At 40.9% G+C, this 23427-nt stretch overlaps 1 protein-coding gene across 2 annotated transcripts in view; it reads right to left on the bottom strand.

The window, feature by feature from the left end:
• Window positions 1-23427, bottom strand: part of LOC122809139 (NXPE family member 4-like) — an 820377-nt gene that overhangs the window by 615302 nt on the left and 181648 nt on the right. For both annotated transcript variants that reach the window (XM_044080414.1, XM_044080415.1), the window contains exon 2: window positions 7167-7293. In XM_044080414.1, the coding sequence (XP_043936349.1) occupies window positions 7167-7250 (84 nt within the window). In that variant the 5' untranslated portion in view covers window positions 7251-7293. The remainder of the gene's footprint in view (window positions 1-7166; window positions 7294-23427) is intronic.

Genomic DNA, 23427 nt, shown 5'->3' with positions numbered 1-23427 from the left:
CTCTAATAGTCCCTCCATCAAGCGAGATGGGAAGCGGGAATCTGGAATGGTCATTTGAGGAACCAGTGGGTTTAGGGCTGAAACCAGATTTAAGGATGGGAGGATATTTGTTTTGCCTGTGAACAATAATATCAGTGAGTGTGTCATTAACCAATTTTTCTGGGTAATGTTTTTCTAAAAATAACCACTTAAGAAATTGACTTTCTTTAAGGAAAATATCATCCTCACTCACAAAGCTGCTAAGTCACACAAACTGTACCTTAACTATATTCCTCTTCATAAAAGGGGGATGCTGGCTAGAGAAGTCTAAGTAGTTGTTCCGAAAGGTAGTCTTTCTGTAGGGTTGCCACCTTTTCAAATGCCCAAAGTGGGACATTTTTGGTAGGAACGTCAGATTTTGCAGGGCAAAACATACCCACGGCCAGTACAAAGGACAGAAATTCACTTTTTGCCAGAATAGAAACTTATTCTTGTAGCATTTGAGTTGCTTATTCTGTTTATTATAATATTTTGGTGTTTCAGATACAAAATAACTGTTTTATGCAACTATTAAAGAAAATATAGGAAATATTTTTGTCCTAAGATATCAGGACATTTGCCATTTGTTCAGTTTTTTTGCAGGACACAACTGCCCAAAGAGGGACTGTCCCTCGCAAAGTGGGACAGGTGGTAACCCTATCTTTCTGTGAATGTTGGAAGAAAACTTGAAAGAAACAGGATCCCTGGCCAAACTAACTTCAATGAAATTAACTTAATTCCCTTTACCCAAGATGGTAAAATCTAAGAAACTGATACTCTGGCTAACCCTGTCAAGAAAATTATCCAGCTCTAATTCTGATCCTTCCCAAATGAAAAAAGTATCATCAATGTAACATTTGTATACCCTGACACACTGAAAATCTTCAATCTTGCATAGAGTGGCTGCTTCCCAAGAGCTTAGCACTAAATTAGCATAAGTGGGAGCCATTTTGGCTCCCATTGCCACCCCTTCAAGTTGTTGATAAATAACACCATTAAAAGAGAAAAAATTATTTACCAGAACTAGCGCCAGTAAAGTAACCCAGGTGTCTGCTCTAAGGGAGGGGGGGGGGGGTGCTGGTGTGTTTGGTCAGGTAATTCAACACATACTCTAAACCTTCCCGATGTGGGATGCTAGGGTAAACAGTTACAACATCAACTGTGACCAGTATGCACTGTCCTTTAGTGGATGGGCATTTAAAGATTTCTTTAAAAACTTTCAGGAGTCTTTAAGGTAGAATTATGATTTCTGAACCAAAGGGTTCAGAATAAAATCCAAGAGAGCTGAAATAAATTCTGTTTTAGTTTTTTTAGATGCTACAATATGCTTGAGGGGGGATCTAATCCTTCTGGAAGTTAAAGAATTGAGATGGCAAGTTAAATTACAGGCAGACACACTCCCTGAACTCAATGGGAACCTTTATGTTAGAAGCATCCTTAAATGGATTAGATAGGGAGGACACACCCTATCCAGAATATAAAAATGTTTCCCCACTAGCTCTTATTTCATTCCAACATTATTCTGATGAAGTTCGACTGGTTAACACTATTTTAATGAATGAAAGAACTTAATATTTACATATTTTTCACACTGTTTTGGATTCTATCTTGTAAACTGTTTGTATCGAAGTAGTTTTTAATGAAGAAGAAATTTCTGGTTTGAATTATTGGTCTCAGTCTCCTTATTATGCCAGCTTCTGAAGTATTTTATTTGTTATAGAGTGTAGTTTTGGTATAGCCACGGTGGTACAGCGGTAGCATTGTTGCCTCACAGCAAGAGATTCTCCTGTTCGATTCTCGGCTGGAGTGTCTTTTGTGTGAAGTGTGCATGTCTACCCCACGGTCGAGTGGCCTCCGAAAGACATGCGTGAATGGGCATGCCTTTGCTGAAGGTTGGGCGGTGGGCTGGCAAATCGGCACCATAAAAATCTACTGCCAATCATTAGCAGACCGGTGTTTTTCTGTGGTGACCCCTAACTGGGAAAAAAGTTTTGCCTCAAAGACTGTGGACAGCTTTCCTGAGTTTTTATATAGATATATATATATATATATATATATATAGATATATATATATATATATATATATATATAGATAGATATTTATATTTCCCTTTCTTTTTGTGAAGGTTTTCCTTGTTCTCTCCCTCTGACATGGCCGACAAGGGTAATGCCCCTTCTGGTTTTAAAAAGTGCCAGAAGTATAGTCATAAAATTCCCTCTTCTGACGTTCATTCTTTATATATTTATTGTCTTGGCCCCTTCCATTTACAGGAAGATTGTGGTATCTGCCATGCCTTCAGCCACAGGGCTTTAGCAGAGAGGCACAAGTTAATTTTAAGAGGACTCCTACCATCAGCCTTTGGAAATGCCTTGCCCAATGCAGACAAAGCGAAGACAGATATTTCTTCTTCTTCCTCTTCATCACCTGTTGACAAAGCTAAAAAGAGAAGTCAATCGGGGTTTCAACCTCCCTGTCGGTTCCAAAAGCCAAAATGTTGAAGACCCTGGTTCCAAAAGTTCCAAGGAATCAAAGGCATCTGCTACTGACACTCTAGTGCCGACAACTTCCATTTTGGCACAGATTACAATTTCGATTCCTTCCACTCAATGGCCTCGACTCAAAAAATGGCTTCTATATCCCCAGCTAAGAATTTTTTGCCTAGAACATCTTATTCTCCTTCAACAGATCCCTTTCCTGGGGAACTACCATGAGTGTTTTTGAAGAGGCCTAAGTCACCTTCCACTTCATACATCTGCTACACCAAAAGCCTTTCAGAATTCGATGTGGAGAGGCTGGTGAGAGTCCTCTGTTCCGGTTCTCCCAGGACCGACTGTGTCAGCTATGGAGCAATTCACTTCTGTAGAGCTAACAGTTACCCTGAGCTCTTCAGTTATCACTGAACCGGAGACCTCCAGGAGCTATGGCTACCCTGCCAGCTCCAGGGAGCAGGTTGTGACTCCAGGTTTTTTGGAGCTGTACCTGCTCCAGGGAGCAGGTTGTGACTCCAGGTTTTTTGAAGCTGTGCCTGCTCCTTGGAGCTTCAGCTTGAGTTAATTCCACTGTGGCTTTGGTCTTGGTTGGTTCTTTGGAGCGGGGAGTGACTCCAGTCCCGAAGCAGTCTTTCTCGGTTCCGGGCTCACTTCCCTCTTCAGGGGGACTGGCCTTCGAAGCTATGCAGAGGGCCCTATCTCTAGCAAAGATTCAGTCAGCATCTACCCCATCAGAACAAGCTCCCCCCCTCTACCTCCACTATTTCACCTATCTCTCCACTGGGACAGAGGGTGCTGAAGCTTCAGTCTCAAAGCCACAAGTACTGTCATCCTCTGATACCTGCCCAAGTTATCCCCATGAGGAGATCCCTCACAAAAAGACATGTAAGAGGAAGCACTTGGACCCTCCCCCCAGGAATCAGTCACCAAAGATACATATTTCCATGAGGGGGAGGGGTCCCCATGGTCACCCCCTGAAAATATCTCAGAAGGAGACATCTTGGAAATTCTAAAGCAGAGGGGTGGCTGGAAGTCCCAAAACCCTTTCTCTGAGGAGTCTGTTTACCTTCAGGCACTTGGCACCCACTCATCTACCTCTTGGGTGACTCTACCCACTGATGAGCTCATTCAGTTGATTTCACAATGTGCGTGGAAGGGCACTCAGTCTGTCAAGCCCATCTCCAAGAGACAAGTCAAGTTCCGCACCTGTAGACAAACAGTTTTGGGCTATGGTTTTTGCAGTTGATGCTTCAGTCATAGTGGGATCGTATGCAGAGGCTATACCATTCCCTTTTCTCAACCTCCCCATTTACAAGAAAATTCCCGATGTTCTACCCAATCAGAGGGATTCAGCAGCACAAGAAATCCAAAAACTTCTGGACAAAAGAGTCATCCACTGAGTTCCACCAGACTAAGAAAGATCCAGCACTTACTCAAGATTCTTTTTAGTGCCAAAAAAGACAGGGGACTGGAGACAGTTTTGGATCTCAGTATACTGAGCAAATTGGTTCATCAAACAAAGTTCTGGATGATCATGGTACAGTCTATTCTTCCCTTTCTGAATAAAAATGACTGGGTGTGCTCAATAGATCTTCAGGATGTGTGTTACCCATGTACAGATGGAAAAACGCCCCAGAAAGTTCCTCCACTTCTGACTGGGAGCCAGTCACTACCAATTAGAGTACTGCCCTTTGGACTCATCACAGTCCCCAGGGTATTCACCAAATTCATAGCAGTGGTAGCAGCTCACTTGAAACTACAAGGATTCTGTGTGTTTCTGTATCTGGCCAACTGGCTCATAACTGCTTCTACCAAGCATCAGCTGACAACAGCTAGGGACTACACCTTCAACATCTGTGCCATCTGGAGATCACAATAAATCTAGAAAAGTCAATTCTAACCCCAACACAAAACTTAGAATTCCTAGGGGCAGTACTGAATACTCAATTGTAGTAACTCTTCCTCCATAATGTCACCAGAGAATTGTGGTTCATGTTCAAAAGTTAACCCACAGAAAGAAGGTTCCAGGTTTAGTATTACAAGCTCTAGGATCCATGGCAGTTTCTATAACTCTCGTAGCATTAGCCAGGTTACACATGAGAATTCTACAATGGCTACTAGCCTCACAGTGGTCCATACTTCATCACCTGTTGAACAAGTCCTGATCGCCAACCATTGCAAAATGGATCTTCTTTGGTGGATGCAGTCTGATCAAGTTCTTCACAGTCATCCTTATGTTTTTCCAGAGCCCACGGCCATAGTGACCACGGATACCTCCCAGATGTATAAATAATTTATATGTTTCAATATCTTTTCTGCAAACTCAATCTGAGGTAATTGAGAGAGAGGGATTCTGGGTAGAGGTGAAGCTCGAGAGTTTTTGGCTGATGCAAGCTATAGTAACAGCCGAGTCAGTTCCGATATCAGAACCAAACCCATCTGTCAAGGAAGAATGAAGACAGACAACACAGATGGAACATTATGGTGAGTACATAACTTCTTTTTATGGAATATAATGGAGGGTACTGGTTATACCGACTTCATTGAAAGATAAGCCTCTTATACCCCTTTCTAATGTATGAACTGTGCCACAAAAAGCTTGCTGATATGAAGTTCAAATGTCAAGATCATATTATCAAGGCTGGTGTTTGCAAAAAGCTGGCAGCCAACATGGAACTTCATCAGAGAAACCTCCTGACTGCTTTGAAAGCTGTGAAATGCTTTCCACAACACACACACACACACACACACACACACACACACACACGTACACACACGCACACACACACACACACACACACACACACACACACACACACACACACACACACACACACACACACACACACACACACACACACACACCAAAAGTGTGGCAGATTAAAAGCTGTTAAGAGTCTTCAAAGTTGACGGTTGAACAGAGGTACACTTTACTTCTTCCTTTTGTCTTTGTGTCAGCTCTGAATATGTTATAGCTTTCAAAACCTAAAAACCTTTCATGCTTATACTTTTCTCTTTAACTAGTAACTCAAAATGGCAGTTAAAACTACTCATGAATTACAAGCAATGATTAGGTCACCTATTATAATTCCAGATTATGTGTTTTCAAATGGATTCCAATGATTCACCTCTCAAGCTTTGTTTTGCTCAGCTGTCAAGGGGACTTTCTTGGAATCCATTCCTCATACACATAGCAAACTGCTTATGATCAGTGATTTAATCATAATCTTCTACATTATATACAAAATTTCTGGCTAATTGTAACATTTTACCCTTCATTCTGTTAGTGAAAAAAGTTCATTTTTTTCTCTGTCACAACTGATTTAGAATTGTATGCTTATCATTTATTGATAATCCCTTCCTTGAGTCAAAAATAAAACATGCCTGGCATTACCGTAGAAAATGCCATTGAGAATTTAAAGGATTGGAAAACTGTCACATAATGGTTGTTCATAGCCTAACTGAAGACTAATTTGTTGTGGAACTGCATCAAACAAGATTCAACTGCAAAGTCTCCCAAAACTCAGTTAATCAAACACTGTTGTACCTTTACTTCAGGGGCAGTAAGAACAAGGATGTTGGTATCTATAAAATCCACCATCCACATGGGCTTACAAGTTTGCTCTGTATTTTCTATTCGATTCAGGTTTCATCTACTTCTCATCCCAGTGAATTGTAGTTCCAATTCAGGTTATTGGTGTATTGGTCTTAGAAGAATTTAGTTTTGAAAATGTAAGAAATCCAAAAAAAAGTGAGGCTCTAAAACAGTTAGACTGAATGCGTGTGTCACATTTGGCTTACACTCGAAGCCTACATTTTTAAGTATAGCAATCTCACAGAAAATGTATAACTTTCATCTTCAGCATAGTAACTCAGGAAAAAATAGACATCACAAAATGTACAGTCTGCATGACTATAAACAAAGTTATGATTAGACAACAAGGAGAGAAATGTTTTTATTCTATTCATGTAGTGTGGCTTTATACCAGCCATTATAGGAGTGCAATATATTTCCTCACATTTCTCTTGAATTGCCAACTTTATATTTTCAAATTGTGCCCTCCTGTTTACCATATATGTTCTTTGAAAAACTGGTGATCAGGCAGACATCATTTATACCTTTAGAATTCAAAAAGTTTTGATGAAGCAATACACTTTGAGTTCATTCTTCAAGACTGTGCATGTTAGAATTGGATTTGTCACATAAAGATTACACCCTTTAAAATGGGATGTTGTGTCTTTCGGCTTTTCCCAGTCAGGGGTCTATAATAATTTTCTTTAAAGTCATTCATTGTAAAGATGAACATCAGCATTTAATGCTCTTTTAATCTCAGTTATTTTGTTATACTGTACAATCAACTTCCTTTCCCAACTGTTTTATTACCAAGCGATATTAGGAGGTCATCTGCATAAAGTATTGAGTAGTGGATAGCACAGCCCACAGTGGGATTGGTATCAGAAATGTCAGTATTATGCCAGGATAACAAAGCAACAAGGCACTCATGTTACTTAATATAACAAACGTGCAAGACAAAATTAAAACAAAAGAGGAAAAAAAAACAAAGTGAAGAAATGAAAATAAAACTTGATTTGTGCTGCATTTATTATATTATATCACCTGTCAGTTCAAACGAATGTTGTATAGTAACAGTACTTACTGTAAAGTTATTTTGCCAAATGTAAGTAATTGTAATGGCTGTAATGAAAATGATTCCTGTAAAAAACCATTTAATTTGCCTCATGCTTTTTCTGCGGCTGGAAGAAGGGAACTAACTCCAAAATCACCTAAAAAAACAAAACAAAGATGATAAGAAAAGACACAATGACCTGAGTTCCTTAATATTAAATCTAACTGTAAGCATGATTTACAATGTTTACAGTTTGCCCAACCACCCATGTACTGTGCCACAAGCAGTGAATGGAGTAACAGTATTTCATATCCAAGTATTGAAAAACAATGTTAGCATAGTTAGCTAAATAACAGAGTACCTCTTTAATAAAATACTGCAATGCCATACAAAAAACAGAAACATTAGCATATGGTTGAAAGGTTTGCTCCTGTTATAAGGAAGAATGACCATTCAATTTAAATAAATTACAATAACAAATTACTGAGGAAATATAATAATTATCTGGAAAGATTTGTTGATGGCAGACAAGGAATTCAAAGACTGTTGCCAGTAAAGAAACAGATTATATCATCAAAAATGTCACACCTAGTCCAGCCATTCAGTTTGTTTCTTCATCTGCTAGATAAGGTACAGGTTCAGCATAACTCATACTTTTGGTTTTATATTACAGCCTTTGTAAAAACTTACTAATTTATGTCACGTATGTCCTTTAATTCTTGTAATTTTTCAACTGTATTACTTCTTCAGCCAGAATGTTATAATGTTTCAAAACTGTTTTTGTGAAATCATACTTCCTCATATTTTCTGTTGAATTTCCACTTTATATTCCAGTAAGACGCTGTCCGGTTCAATTCTCAGCTAGAGGGTCTTCTGCGTGGAGTCATGCGTGAATGGGAGTACCTTCGTTGAAGGTTGTGCATCACAGCTGGTAACTCGGCATGTAAAAATCAACTGCCAATCATTAGCGGACCGGAGTTCTGCTATGGCGACCCCTAACCGGGAAAAGCCAAAAGACACAAACAAACATATTTTCAAATTGTGTCCTCCTGCTTACCCTGAGTGTTCTTCTTTGAAAAATGGTGGACAGGCAGATTTTGTTTATACCATTAGAATGCAAAAAAGGATTTGATGATATAACCCCCTTCAAGTTCAATGTATATTTTAAATACTGTAGTTTGTTTTCTTTACCTTGTGTTTTACCTGCATTCTGCTTTAACAGCATATTAAAACTTCAAAAGAGACCACAGCTCTCTCTCTCTCTCTTCTGAGTCAGGCAGAATTTTTTTCCCCGCCCTCACACCCAGTCATAGTTGTCTTGTTAAATACCACTGTCTTTCTAGTTGCCTGCCTCTTATGTTAATCTGACCATATATCTCATTTCCTCTCTACTTTCAGTGGCTTGTGTGAGTAATCACTAAATCAAAAACCCCACCCCTTCAACTATTTAAATGTATTGGCCATCCTACTCTATTCCATAGTACCAGAATACAAAAGTGACCACCCCTTTCAACCCATCTTGCTGATTTAAAAATAGTAACTCTCCACTAAACCTTAACTTTTTAAACAGGTAAAACTTAAGTTACCTACTTTCACGTCTACCTTCTCTAGTGCACACTGCAGTGTGCATTTTTTTTCATCTTACTTTTAAGCATCCCTTTGACTAGCACTTTCTCTAATACCTGCTGGAAAGCACTAGGAAGCCTTAAACTGATACAAGCACTCAACTCTCCTTGTTAATAAGGAGAAATTAAGAGTAGGCACTAAACAACCTATAATTGCAAAGTACCTTGCTAAGGTAAGGGAAAACAGCTCCTGTACTTTACACAAAAAAAAAAAAAGCATCAAACTAGGCATGTCCAAGGGTCAGCTTCCGGTGATTTCTCCTGTCCACCTGGTGAATCTGGGCATACTGGGGCAATGCAGCAATTGCCTCATGTACACAGACAACCCTCTCCTCCTACCACCCAACACTACAACCTGTGAGAGATGCACTTACTAGCCAAAATGGAAGCAAAGCTCTCTCCACCCAAGATTGTGCTAGACAGTCAAAAGGAGAAGGTTAACACCCACACTACACCTCAAGCAACACATAGCCCTTCTAAACCCACACCACCAACACCCACATATAGCAACACTAAATCCACATATGCAGAGGCCCTTAACTGTAACCTGCCCAAGCAACAAGGACCTCTGAAGCTGAAGCACAAACAAACACCAATCACAACCAAAGTGTCACATAGTTCAAAACACCTGTGTGCCACCCAGCAACAGCCCCTAAGGCAAGACAATGTACCTAACACTTTAGTCATAGGTGACTCTATAGTCCGGCACACTGATGTCCCTCTCACCAGGTTGAACAAGGAGAAAATTACAGTCAGCTGCCTGTTGGGTGCCAGGATCCGCCACATAACGCATGCACTCAAGTCACTCCACAACAAGTACAAATACGACTCTGTCACTGTCCATGTTGGAGTGAATGACTTGAGACGTACCTCCCTGGACTACATGAAAAGAGACACAGAAGAGCTCTTGGATCATGTGGCCCAGGCAGGTATGACCCTAGCCCTGAGTAGCATCCTGCATTCTACAGAATGATACCACAATATAAGGACAAAATGATTGACTTCAACAATTGGCTAAGCTTCTGGTGTCATTCAAAGGGGATCCAGTATCTGTCTGCCTGGGACGACATGATTGACAGACCATGATGCTTTGCTAGAGGTGGTCTGCACCTGTCGCCTCTGGGATTCAGGTTACTGGCTAAGGCTCTTGCCACCTCTATAGTGCCTTTTTTAGGCAAAGTTCAAAGAACAAAACCACCACCGTAACAGGTACAAGCATGCAGAATCTGAAGGTAATGCTACTCAATGCTAGAAGTCTAAACCTCAAAATGCTCTCTCTCGAGGCACTCCTAAAAATGGAGAACATCGATATCTGTGCAGTAACTGAGACCTGGTTCAAGGCTCCAGAGAGCACCCCTGCAATACCAGGCTACAACTCTTACCACACTTTTCAGCCACCAAAGCAGGACTGAAACACTAAAGGTGGAGGAGTGTCAATATTCACCAAGGATATTCACACCACCAGGCTAGTTGCCCAACACAATGCATCTGAAATTCTCCAGGTGCAACTAACACTAGGTAAGACTGCAATCCAAATTGTAGCTTGCTACAGATCCCCCACCATACCCCAAGATTCTCACTAAACCTTTCTAAACATACTGGAAAATATTAAGATAGAACCAAACACCCTAATACTGGGTCATTTTAACTACCCTGCCATTAACTGGGAAAGCTACTCATGTACCAACACCTTTGCCCAATGGTTCTTGGAATTCATAAATTCCAACGCCCTGGATCAACTAATCCATAGTCCCACCAGGGGCTCCAATATCCTAGGCCTGGTCATTACCAACATGGGAAATCAATGCTCCACACCTATGGTCACCCGCTCGTTAGTCACGTCTGACCATAAGCTAATCACCCTTAACATCCACACCCCACCCCCACCCCGCAGTAAGGAAACCTCCATAAAAAACTTCTCCAAAGCCAACTTCAAGCTACTCAAGTCAGAAGTGACAAACTTCATGACACCCATGCAGACGGGAGCTGAAAGTTCAACTGCTGAATCCTACACTAAGGCACTGTACGAGCACATCCACTCATGCATAAATCGTGTCATCCCAAATAGAACCAAGATGCTCTCATCCAAAAAAAATAAGCCAATCTGGTGGTCCCCTGCCATAAACAAACTTTACAACAAAAGGAAGAAACTGTTGCAGAAAAGAGGAAAATCCCAAGATGCAAAAAACTTCCTTACCAGCCTCAGTAACAAACTGAGATCCCTCATAAAATCCTCCAAAGCTAGTTACGAAAATAAAATTGCCAAAGATTCCAAAGACAACAACAAGGCATTGTATAACTATGTCAAGAATCTAAATGGCAATGCTCAGATCTGCTCTGAGCTAAAACAGAATGGCATTAAATATACTGATCCCAAGGATATTGCCAATATCCTGGCAGATCGATTCAGTGCCAACTTCACCCCCCTCTCACCCCCTAAATGGCCCATCTCAATACTGGAAGATTGCCAAATTCCAGTAACAATGGCCACACAGGTAAAAAACGCACTCTCCAAAGCTAAGAATACAGCATCCATGGGACCAGATGACATCCCAGGATGTGTACTACATGAACTACAATATGAACTGGCACCTCACCTAAGTGTCATGTTTAATCATACCCTCACCTCAGGTTTCGTGCCCACTGAGTGGCGCACAGCTACAGTTATCCCACTCCACAAGGGGGGATCCACCTTGGATCCCGGAAACTACCGTCCCATCAGTCTGACAAGCCTTATCTGCAAGGCCATGGAGCGTATTATCATGGAACTTATAAACAAAGACATTGGCAACTTTCAAACACTGGACCCCACACAGTGTGGGTTTGTGAAGGGCCGATCTTGTCTCCTGAACTTGATTGACTTCTTCGAATCAGTCTCCAGAGCCATGGACAAGGGTAAGGTGGTCCACACAGCCTATCTAGACCTTGCCAAGGCCTTTGACACCATCCCCCACTCTGGAATCATAGATAAACTTACTAAGCTGGACATTAATCCCTACGTCACCCAATGGGTTGCCAACTGGCTTACTGATAAACCCACACTGTAAAAGTAGCCGACTCCAAATCCAGCTCCAGACAAGTGACAAGTGGAGTACCTCAGGGTTCAGTCCTGGGACCGCTCTTGTTTGGCATCTACATCTCTGAAGTACAGGCCAATACTAAGGGACTCTGGATAACAAAGTTTGCAGATGACTGCAAACTGGGAGCCATTATTGAATCCCCAAATGATGTGGTTACTCTACAAAAGGGCCTTACAGAAACAGATGCTTGGTGCCAGAGCCATGGGCTCAAGCTCAATGCCAAGAAATGTATAGTTATCCCCTTTGGGAAAAAACATGTATCAGTGAATTACCATATAGGTGGCAGTACACTAAACACCAAACGTTTGATAAGAGACTTAGGGACACAGGTGGACAGTGGTCTCACCTTCGATAACCACATCGCCACAACAGTCAGGAAATCCTTTTATGTGGCACACCTCATCACTAAGGGCTTTTCATCCAGAAAAAAGGAGGTCATTGTCCCACTGTACTCATCCCTCATTAGACCCATTATAGAATACAATGCCTCGTTTGGTATGTACCTCTCAAGACATCTGCAACAACTGGAAAGGCCACAGAAATACCTCACTAAAAGAATCACAGGCCTAAAGCAGATGCCCTACGCTGACCTCCTTAAAAAACTCCAGCTATACTCTGTCACATATCGTCTACTCAGAGGTGATCTTTGCTTGACATACAAGGCCATGTCAAACCCAGAGCTGTTGGACATGCTACACTTAAAGAAATCCCAATCCCTCAGAGCCACACGCTCCAGGGATCTAAACCTTGTCATCACAATAAACAAAACATGCTGGAGGGATAGGTTCCTGACCCAGAGACTCCCCAGACTCTGGAATAGATTGCCCATACATGTCAAGCAGAGTGCCTCTTTGGTCCTCTTCAAAAGGAACCTTGACGATTGGATAGGAGAAAGGAAATTCACCCCGGGGATCACGTCAGTCACCCTGCTAGACAGGGGTCCAGGGAAGTAAATAGTGTGGGAAGAAATAGCCAGGGAATTGTTATGGCTAGGCTTGTATAGGCCCTAGGGCTGATAGCCTAGTACCAACCTATGAACCTATGAACCTATAAGACTGTACAACATGTTTAGTCCTTGTAGTCTTTCTCGTTATTCAATTTCTGGTGCAGACTCTTTGGCATCTCAGTTTCCTCCTCTGAACTGTCACTGTTTGGGCAGTGTCCTTTAAATGATCAGATCTTCAGTCTCTTCACAGAGTTCTCTGGATGGGATGTCATCAACTTTTTAAGTAGAGAAGGTGTAATTTTCAAATATGTATGGGTACTTAAGAACAACTCCACTAAAATATTAATCATCTTAGAACTCAGCCATAGTACTTTACTAGTCATTATTATTCTGAAATACAGAAACTAAGAAATTGGGTGGTAACAACATGCTCTACACTACAACACAGGTTTTAAAATACAGCTGCTAATAAAATGGCTTGAATAAGGAAAAACATTTTGGCAAAACAGGGTAATAGCATGTCTGAAACTCATAGATGAACATTAGATTTTCAGCTTACACATTCCTCATGTCACAAAAAAAAATATTTCTCACTGTAAGCATTCATTTAGAAGCAAGTGATATAAATTAATAAACAGAACTAAGTATATAACAACATTTTAAAATATATTCATATAATTAAGCAATAGTCATTTGTAAGCATGGCTGCTTAGGTAAGAATGATTGGCTGCCTGGAAAAAGGACAAATGCTGCATTATTATCTCCAAGTTGTACCAGTTTTGGTAAGATGAATATGTATGACAGTTGGACATTTCTGATAAGAAAAACATGGAATGAATACAGGGGACAGCAGTTACAGTAGAAAATGACACATGACCATAACTTTAAATGCATTATGTAAAAGCTGCCAAAATGCACGTCTCACTCTTGTTAAGTCTGAAGATGTGTGATAACATCTCTGACTTAAACATCTGTTGCTATATAAACTCTCACAGTGGAACTCGAGGAGAAAAAATATGAACATGCATACTATAGAAACAGGAATAAAACCCTGAAGTAAGCATGGTTCAGGATAGATAGAACGTCATATATATATATATATATATATATATATATATATATATATACATATAAGGATCTACCTGAAAACATCGACAAGCGACAACGAGCTCACCGACACCACAAAACCGACAGTTCAAAAACATGACAGTTTACATGCCCGACAAACCACAATCCCGACAGTCAACAAAACAAAACAAATCCCTTTTCCGAAAAAACAAACACACAACAAAAGCACACCAAAAACCTTACAAACCTACACTAAACCTTACATACGCAACTATCTATGTACTAACCTTAACCCAAACCCTAAGCCTAAGGTCCGTCACTATCGCACACTTACCTTACCTGCACCCTCACCCTAAATTCTGTCACTATCGCACACTTACCTTACCCGCACCCTAACCCTAATGTCTGTCACTATCGCACACTTACACAGTCGTGCTCATTTCACATGTCGGTGTTTTCAGCATCAGGATTTTGAACTGTCGATCATTTCAGTTGTTGGTCTTCTGGTGTTGGTATTCTCGTTGTCAGCATTTCAAGCTTTTGATGTTTTCAGGTAGATCCATATATGGATATATATATATATATATATATATATATATATATATATATATGTATATGTGCCTACTTCATTTGCCCGAGACCAAATGACCGAAATTTCATTTGACCGTCACCTCATTTGACCGACAAGTATTATTGGCAAGAAAATGGGTATGCCCCCTTCCCCACTGTAGTGCAACCCTGGAGTTAGAATATATAGTTAGGGGGTGTGGGGGCAAAGCCCCCCACTTAATTTCATATTATATTGTTTAGTTTTGCTTTAATATTGCTTAGTAAAACAAAAGTAAGTGGGGGCTTTGCCCCCACACTCCCCATTGTGGGGGGCTGTGCCCCCACACCCCCGTAACTATATATTCTAATTCTAGGGTTGCACTACAGTGGGGAAGGGGGCATATCCCATTTTCTTGCCAATAACACTTGGTCGGTCAAATGAAGTGTCGGTCAAATGAGGTGTCAGTCAAATGAAATTTCAGTCAAATGGTCTCGGGCAAATGGGTGTCGGTCAATCGGAAGTTAGGGGAAATGAAGTAGACCCATATATATATATATATATATATATATATATATATATATATATATGTACATACACACACACACACATATATATATATATACATATATATATATATATATATATATATATTTTATATATATATATATATATATATATATATACACACACACACACACACACACACACACACACACACACACACACGTACTGCGGTGGTGGTGGTGCGGTAGCATTGTTGCCTCACAGTAAGGTGTCCTGTTCGATTCTCAGCTAGAGCGTCTTCTGTGTGGAGACATGCGTGAATGGGCGTACCTTCGTTGAAGGTTGTGCATCAGGGCCTGCAACTCGGTACGTAAAAATCTACTGCCAATCATTAGCAGACCGGAGTTCTGCTGTGGCGACCCCCAACTGGGAAAAGCCGAAAGACACAACAAATATATATATATATATATATATATATATATATATTTATATATACACACATAAAGATAAGTACAATTAAAAATACATGTTTTTAAGAAAACAAAATCAATGATACAAAAGCCACTCAAAGCTATGAGGAGAATTTATAAAAGGCAAACATATAAACTACCAAAGATCAGGAAAAGAGCAACAGGAATCAGTACTGTTTTTTATCACAATAAACATGCACAACATAAAGAAAAGAAGAGCACAATGCCCTAAAGCAGGACAAGGAGCTGAAAATAAAATAAAATAAAATACAAACATAATTATGACATGGTAGTGATACATATGGGAGTGAATCGCCTGAGTCATGAAACCCTGACTGACATAAAAAGAAAAAAAATGTCAGAGTGTTTATTTATCTGGGTACTTCCCATGTATGTTACAAATGCACGCAAGACACTGGTCCTGACTGGAATCCTTCCTTTACTCCAAATGTTGCCTAATATAAAGAAAATATACTTGGTTTCAGTAATTGGCTAAACAATTGGTGTCATTCCAGGGGGATCCAATACATATGAATCCCCGTAGTACTGACACTGACAACTTCAGAGAAGGTCTTACTCAAACGATTGGTGCCAAAGTTACGGGCTCAAATTAAATGCTAAAAAGTGCATCATCATCCCCTTCAGCAAGGGAGATATCCCTGCAAAGCACCACATTAACAGCACCTTAAGTACCGAATCTGTGGTAAGAGATCTGGGCACATAGGTTGACCGCAATCTCTTCTTTAACCACCTTGTTTCCTCAGTGGTAAGGAAAGCCTTCTAAGTTGCCCATCTCATCAATAAGGGCATTGCCTCCAGAAAAAAAAGAGGGTATAACCCCCTGTACTCCTCCCTTACCAGACCAATTATAGAGTACAAGGCACCCTTTGGTATGTACCTCACCAGGCACCTCCAACTATTGCAGAGACCCCAGAGGTACCTTACAAAGAAAATTCAAGGTGTCCAACACCTGTCCTATGCTGACAGACTAAAATCCCTGTCACTATACTCTGTGTCATACAGACTACTCAGGGATGATCTCTGCCTAGCCTATAGGGCAACCACAGTTCCTGCCCTAATGGAAATGCTACACATTAGCAAAACAAATGGTATTGACTGCACCCACTCTAGCAATATCAACATGAGAAACAATATTAAAAGGACCCGCTGGACACAGAGGTTCATCTCCCAGAGGCTCCCCATACTCTGAAATAAGCTTCTAGTCCTAGTAAAACAGAGCTCTTCACTGACCCGTTTCAAGCATAATCTGGATAATTGAATGAGGAATCGCAAATTCACCAGCTGGGATTTCACCTACATCCCTTCGGGACAGGGGCAGCAGATGCTGAGTCAGGTCTACTAATAGCACCATTATAAGATGAGAAAAAAACCTGGCTAGGCTTGTAAGGGCCTCAGGGCCATTCGCCTATTAACCTCTTATGATCCTATATGCCAGCAAGGGCCAAGATGTTTGACAGTATAGCTTGCTTTACCATGGATGGCCTGCATCTCTCATTCAAAGGCTTTTGCATACTGGCTAAAGCCCTCTAGTCCCTTTTTTAGGCAGAGTCCAACTGACGGCCATTCCAATGTAACTGACATATCAGTCTGAAAACTGGATCACATTAGGGTGGCTCTCATCAATGCCAGAAATCTAAACAATAAATGAACTGATCTTGAGGTGCTCCTGCATTTGGAAAATATCCACGTCTGCTTGTTACTTACACCTGGTTTAACTGTAAAAAGAGCACTCCCACTATACCTGATCTTATGGGTTTCATGTCATCAGGCCTGAAGGCAACTCTGGTAGAGTCTTCATATTTGTTAAGGAACATATTACCCCAGGTATATACTTAAAAACTGAAACTGAACTCACTAAACTACAGATCCCTCTAAACAGGACTAAGTATCAATTAATAGCTTGCTACAGAGCATCTTTTTTTGTCTTCTGATAACCACATAAAATTCCTCGGATCTGTGTTCATCCATCAAATTAATCTTACATCAAATGGCTGTTAATCAAACATTACACATCGAATGTTAATTTTACCAAACATGCATATCTTTGAAAATAAAACCACTGAATGGCCATAGTTGGCCAACATAAAGGAACTGCAACGTATTACTTACTTACCAGTAACTTAGCAGTAAGAGAACCTGCCCTTTCCCCAATTTAGTGCAACCTCAGAGTTGGTATATATAATTAGCAGGGGATGGGGGGAGAGCATCCCCTGCAGCAGAAGGATTTGGTGAACACCGGCCACTACCTATGTGGGAGGCTTTGCCATCCACAGCCCCCCCCCCAGCCCTCCACATACTCCCCCCCAATTATATATACCACTATATATAAATCAATGGTTTTATTTTCAAAGACATGCCTATTCAGTAAAATTAACATTCAATGTGTAACATTCGATTAACAGACATTCGAGGAAATAATAATTCAATGGTTGAACATAGACCCAAATTCCACAGTATTCTAAATGACCTTCATAGTAGTACAACCTTCATTATTTGGGGGGACTTTAACAACCCTTCAATAAACTGGGATACCATTGCCTCCAGTGTAGAATATGCCCAAAAATTCCTAGATTTTACAAACAAAAACTCCTTTAAGCAGTTGGTAAACAAACCTAGAAGAGGATGCAGCCTTCTTGACTTGATTCTTACAAATATGTCTGCTACTTACCCAACTCCTCTGGTATCTCCTTCATCAATGAAGTCTGGCCACAAATGTGTGACCTTCTATTTTAAAGTCACAAAAACAAACCCCACTGAATTTAACAGCTACAAACATGCCAATCTCAATCTACTCTGTGATGAAATATCAGAATTTACTTTTGACTGCACCGCCCCTAACTTTGATAATATAGCAAGCTTCACTAAGGAATTCTATGCCCATTTAGAAAATGCACAGAACTAGCAGCTCCTATCAGAGCCATATATTACAGAAATACAAATATAAAGCACTCTGGTGATCCATCAATATAAATAAATTCTATAACAAAATAAATAAACTTCTTAAATTGTATAGATTCAAAAGACAAAGCCCTGTTGTTGAGTACAGGAAAAATGACACGGCAAACAAATCCAAAAAAACAGACGTGTATCCCTAACACTGCTAACCACATGAAAGAGCAAAAAGGCAATATAAAAATCCAAAGACTTTATTGAAGGTAAGTGCTTTTGCAACCTGTCCTGGTTGCTTCCTCAGACCTAAGTGAAAACATAAAAACTCACTTCACATTTAAAATGCACGTCACATGAAATACAGCCAATCAGATAAGGAAGTGAAAACATTCAAAAATATCAATTCAAAAACAACACACTTCAAAGTGAATTTTAAAAGCATTCCAGTACATTTAAAATCAACAGATATATTATAACTAAATGTGTGTGTGTATATATATATATATATATATATATATATATATATATATATATATATCATGCGTTCCGGCCCCAAAATCCAGACAACACCAAGAAAGGAGGGGGGGTGTCCATATTCATAAAGGACACCCACACCTCAAGGTTGGTGGCAACGCACGATGCATCGGAGACCATCCAGGTGCAATTAACCATAGGCAAGACTGCTCTGCAATTTGTAGCATGTTACAGGCCACCCTCTCAAACTCAGGAACCTCACATGGCCTTCCTGAAAACATTGGAGGGGATAAATGTATCTCCAAACCCCATCATACTAGGTGACTTCAACTACCCTAATATAGACTGGGAACACTACTCAAGCCCGAACACTCTAACCCAAAGATTCCTGGAGTTCATAAACTCAAATGCCATGGAACAACTAGTCACCATCCCCACAAGAGGAGAAAACATACTTGATCTCATCATCACGAACATGGGATCAAAATGTTCAACACCGAAGTATACCCCTCACTGGTGAGATCAGATCATAAACTAATCTCGCTGGAGGTCCTCATCCCGCCCCACCTGAAACAAAAAGACCACAGTGAAAAACTTCTCAAAAGCCGATTTCACACTTCTAAAAACTAGTGTGGTCTCCTTTAAGGCCCCTGAGCCAGTGGTAAACATTACTCAAACCGCTGAATCACTTACAAATGCCTTCTACCAGCACCTACAGGACTGCATGGATCAGGCAATCCCAAACAAAACTAAGACTCTCTGTACCAAAGGCAAGCATCCAGTCTGGTGGACCCCAGCCATAAACAAGCTCTACAACAAAAGGAGGAAGCTACTACAAGATAGAGCAAAATCCTTGAAAGGTAAGACACCTTTGATCATTATAAGTAAAAACTAAGAGCTCTCATAAAATCATCCAAGGCAAATTTTGAGAGAAAAATCGCCAAGGACTCTAAAGACAACCATAAGGCCTTTTTAGCTATGTTAGAAACCTAGGAGGAAACTCCCAGATATGCTCAGAATTAGTTCAAAATGATTTGAAAATTACTGAACCTACACACATTGCCAACATACTGGCTGACAGGTTCAGTGCAAACTTCTCCCCTCCCCAAAAGGAGAGATATCTATTCCAGAGGATTGTAGCCCCCAAACATCTCCAACGCCCAGGTGAGAACTGCCCTCACTAAGGCAAAAACACAGCATCCATGGGACCGGATGGTGTCCCCGGCTGTGTGCTTCACGAACTCAACGAGGAATTAAACCCACAGTTAGGACAGCTGTTTAATCTTAGCCTCACCTCAGGATACGTGCCCAAGGAGTGGCGACGGCGACTGTGGTCCCACTTCATAAGGGCGGTGCCTCCACAGACCCTGGAAATTACCGCCCCATTAGCTTGACAAGCCTTATCTGCAAAGCCATGGAGAGGATCATAATGGAACTCATAAATAAAGACATAGGGAACTTGCAGACTTTGGATCCAACCCAGTTTGGCTTTGTCAAAGGCAGATCCTGCCTCTTAAACTTGGTTGACTTTTTCGAGACAGTCACCAAGGCCATTGATGAGGGAAAGGCAGTCCATACAGCCTACCTCGACCTGGCAAAGGCCTTCACACAATACCCCACTCAGGTATCATCGAAAAACTCATCAGCTTGAATGTAAACCCATACATCACAAGATGGGTTGCAAACTGGCTAAGTGACAGAACCCACAGGGTCAGAGTTGCTGGAGCCATGTCAGACTCAAAGCCTGTCACAAGTGGTGTCCCACAGGGCTCAGTCCTGGGTCCACTCTTGTTCGGCATCTACTTTTCTGAAGTACAAGCAAACACAGGAGGGTTATGGCTGACAAAGTTTGCAGATGACTGCAAACTGGGCGCCATAGTTGAAAACACATCTGACACAGATATCCTCCAGAAGGGGCTTACAGAAATGGATGACTGGTGCCAGAGCCATGGCCTGAAGTTAAACGCCAAAAAATGCATAGTCATACCCTTCGGGAAAAACAAGGTTACCCCTAGCTACCATATAGGTGGCAATCCACTGAGCACAGAAAAAGTCATCAGGGATCTGGGGACCCAGGTTGACAGTAGCCTTTCGTTTGACACTCATGTTGCTAAAGTAGTTAGGAAAACCTTCTATATCGCCCACCTGATCATGAAGGGATTCACATCTAGATCAAGGGAGGTCATCGTCCCCCTGTACTCATCACTCATTAGACCTATGATTGAGTACAATGCCCGCTCGAATGTATCTGACCAGACACCTGCTGCAGCTTGAAAGGCCCCAAAAGTTCCTCACCAAAAGGATAAAGGGTCTCAAAAATATGTCTTATGCTGCCCGACTGAAAGAACTCCAGCTCTATTCAGTCTCATACCGCTTGCTCAGAGGTGACCTGTGCCTGACATATAAGGCCATGTCAAACCCAGATTTGATGAATATGCTTCACCTCAAAAAATCTAGATCCCTCAGAACCACAAGGGCGGGAGACTTAAACCTTGACACGGTTATAAATAGAACGTGCTGGAGGGACAGATTCATCACCCAGAGACTCCCTGTGCTGTGGAACAAAATCCCGGTACATGTGAGGCAGAGCACCTCGCTGGCCTTGTTCAAGAGGAATCTTGACCAATGGATGGGAGATCGCAGATATACCCCAGGGATTACTTCAGTGTCACTGCTTGACAGAGGCACAGCAAAAAAATAAAGGGGTGGCGAAAGCCACATAACTATGGGCTAGGCTTATAAATGCCCTTGGGCAGATAGCCTAGTATGAACCTATGAACCTATATATATATATATATATATATATATATATATATATATATATATAAACTATCTATGTAACTATCTAAAAATAAATTATTATAAGTAAATTTCAATCAACTTTCTTCCTAAGCTTCCTGGTGGTTTATGTTCAGCTAGCATCAAAATCCATCTCAGTTCTTTCTGTTCCATCCTATTACCTAGATCCCATATCCTCACATTCTCAGTAACTATATCAATAATGGAAAAAAAAAATAATGATTCTCCCCACATTGTAGCATGTGCTTAGCCAATGCACTATATTCCTGTTTCCTCTTAAAGCAGTAAAAATGATCACGAATGTGTTCCCTTAACTGTCTGTTGGTCTTGCCAACATAAAATGCACTGCAGCATACACAGTGAGCCAGGTATACCACGTTATTTCTCTCACAGTCACCTGAGGCCTTGAATTTAAGGAGTTTTCCAGTCAACGGATGGATGAACACTGTGTTCGTCTCTATATATTGACAAAATGAACAAGCATTACACCTTCTCATTCTATAATTCATGATTGACCTATACCCTAATTCATCTGTATAGCAGAGCATCTGTTTTAGTGATCTCCGATTTTTATATATTAAATTGGGTTTAACCCCCACCCCACTACTTTCCGTACCCGGTCATCAGTGCCCAAAATATGCCAATTTCGATGTATTACATTTTTAATCAAATTTGTATCTGCTGAATGTGTCATGCTAAAATTTATGAATAGTGTGTAGTCCATGCTAAAATTTACAGGTGGGGTCTCATTCCTCATCTTCTTAGGGATCATCCCTCCCACTAGTGGGACTACAGAAATAAGGTTTTCCCTAGGGTGTTCCTTTTAACTCTAGCTTGAGTACAGGCCTCATTCACCTCTTCTTCATGATATCCTCTAAACATAAATTCATCTCTCAAGGTCACTAGACTAGCTTCAGAATCTTGATCCCCTGCATGCAGTCTAGACATTTGTATAGCTTGATTATTAATAAAGTTTCTGAAAATATGGGGTGGGTGCATACTTGTATGGTGGACATAGCTATTGCGACAGCAGTCCTTCCTATGCAACTTGGTGTATGTTCTGCCAGTCATCTCATCCATCTGTATCTTAATATCTAGGAACTCAACACTAACTTGTGAACTATTCATAGTAAAACCCAGAAAATCAGTACTATTATTCAAGTATTCCACAAATTCACATAATCTTTTTTCAGTTCCCCCCCAAAAAAGGAAGAAATCATCCACAAAACGTCAAAAAAACAAAATATCACCCCTAAAGGTATTGTCATTCATCATAAATGTTTGTTCCCACTGTGTCATTACCAAATTAGCATAGCTATTAGCTGTGGGAGTCCCCATAGCTACGCCTGATCTTCTTCTTCTTTCAGCTTTTCCCAGTTAGGGGTCGCCACAGCAGATCATCTGTCCGCTCATGATTGGCAGTGGAGTTTTACAGTGTCAAGTTGCCAGCCCAGCGCCCAACCTTCCACAGAAGGCACACACACACTCACACCTAGGGCCAGTTTAGAGTGTCCAATCTACCTGCAGCATGTCTTTGGGATGTGGGAGGAAACCGGAGCACACAGAGGAAACCCACGCGACCACAGGGAGGACATGCAGACTCCGCACAGAAGGCACCCCAGCCAAGGATCGAACTGGAGAACCTCTTGCTGTAAGGTGGCAATGCTAACCACTGCACCACCGTGGCCGCCCCCATAGCTACACCTGATGTTTGTATGGAATACCTTTCATCAAATGTGAAAATATTAAATTCCAGTATAAGTTCTAATAAAAAACTGATCAAATCCACATTATTTGCACGTAATGAACCTTCCTTAGAGAGAAATTCCCTTAAAAAACATATCCCTATCTCATTCGGAATGCTT

Source organism: Protopterus annectens, chromosome 8.part0 (assembly GCF_019279795.1).
Source record: "Protopterus annectens isolate FY-2018-M chromosome 8.part0, PAN1.0, whole genome shotgun sequence".
Lineage (NCBI taxonomy): Eukaryota > Metazoa > Chordata > Ceratodontiformes > Protopteridae > Protopterus > Protopterus annectens.
The sequence above is the reverse complement of the archived record's forward strand: the minus strand, read 5'-3'. Positions and strand labels throughout refer to the sequence as shown.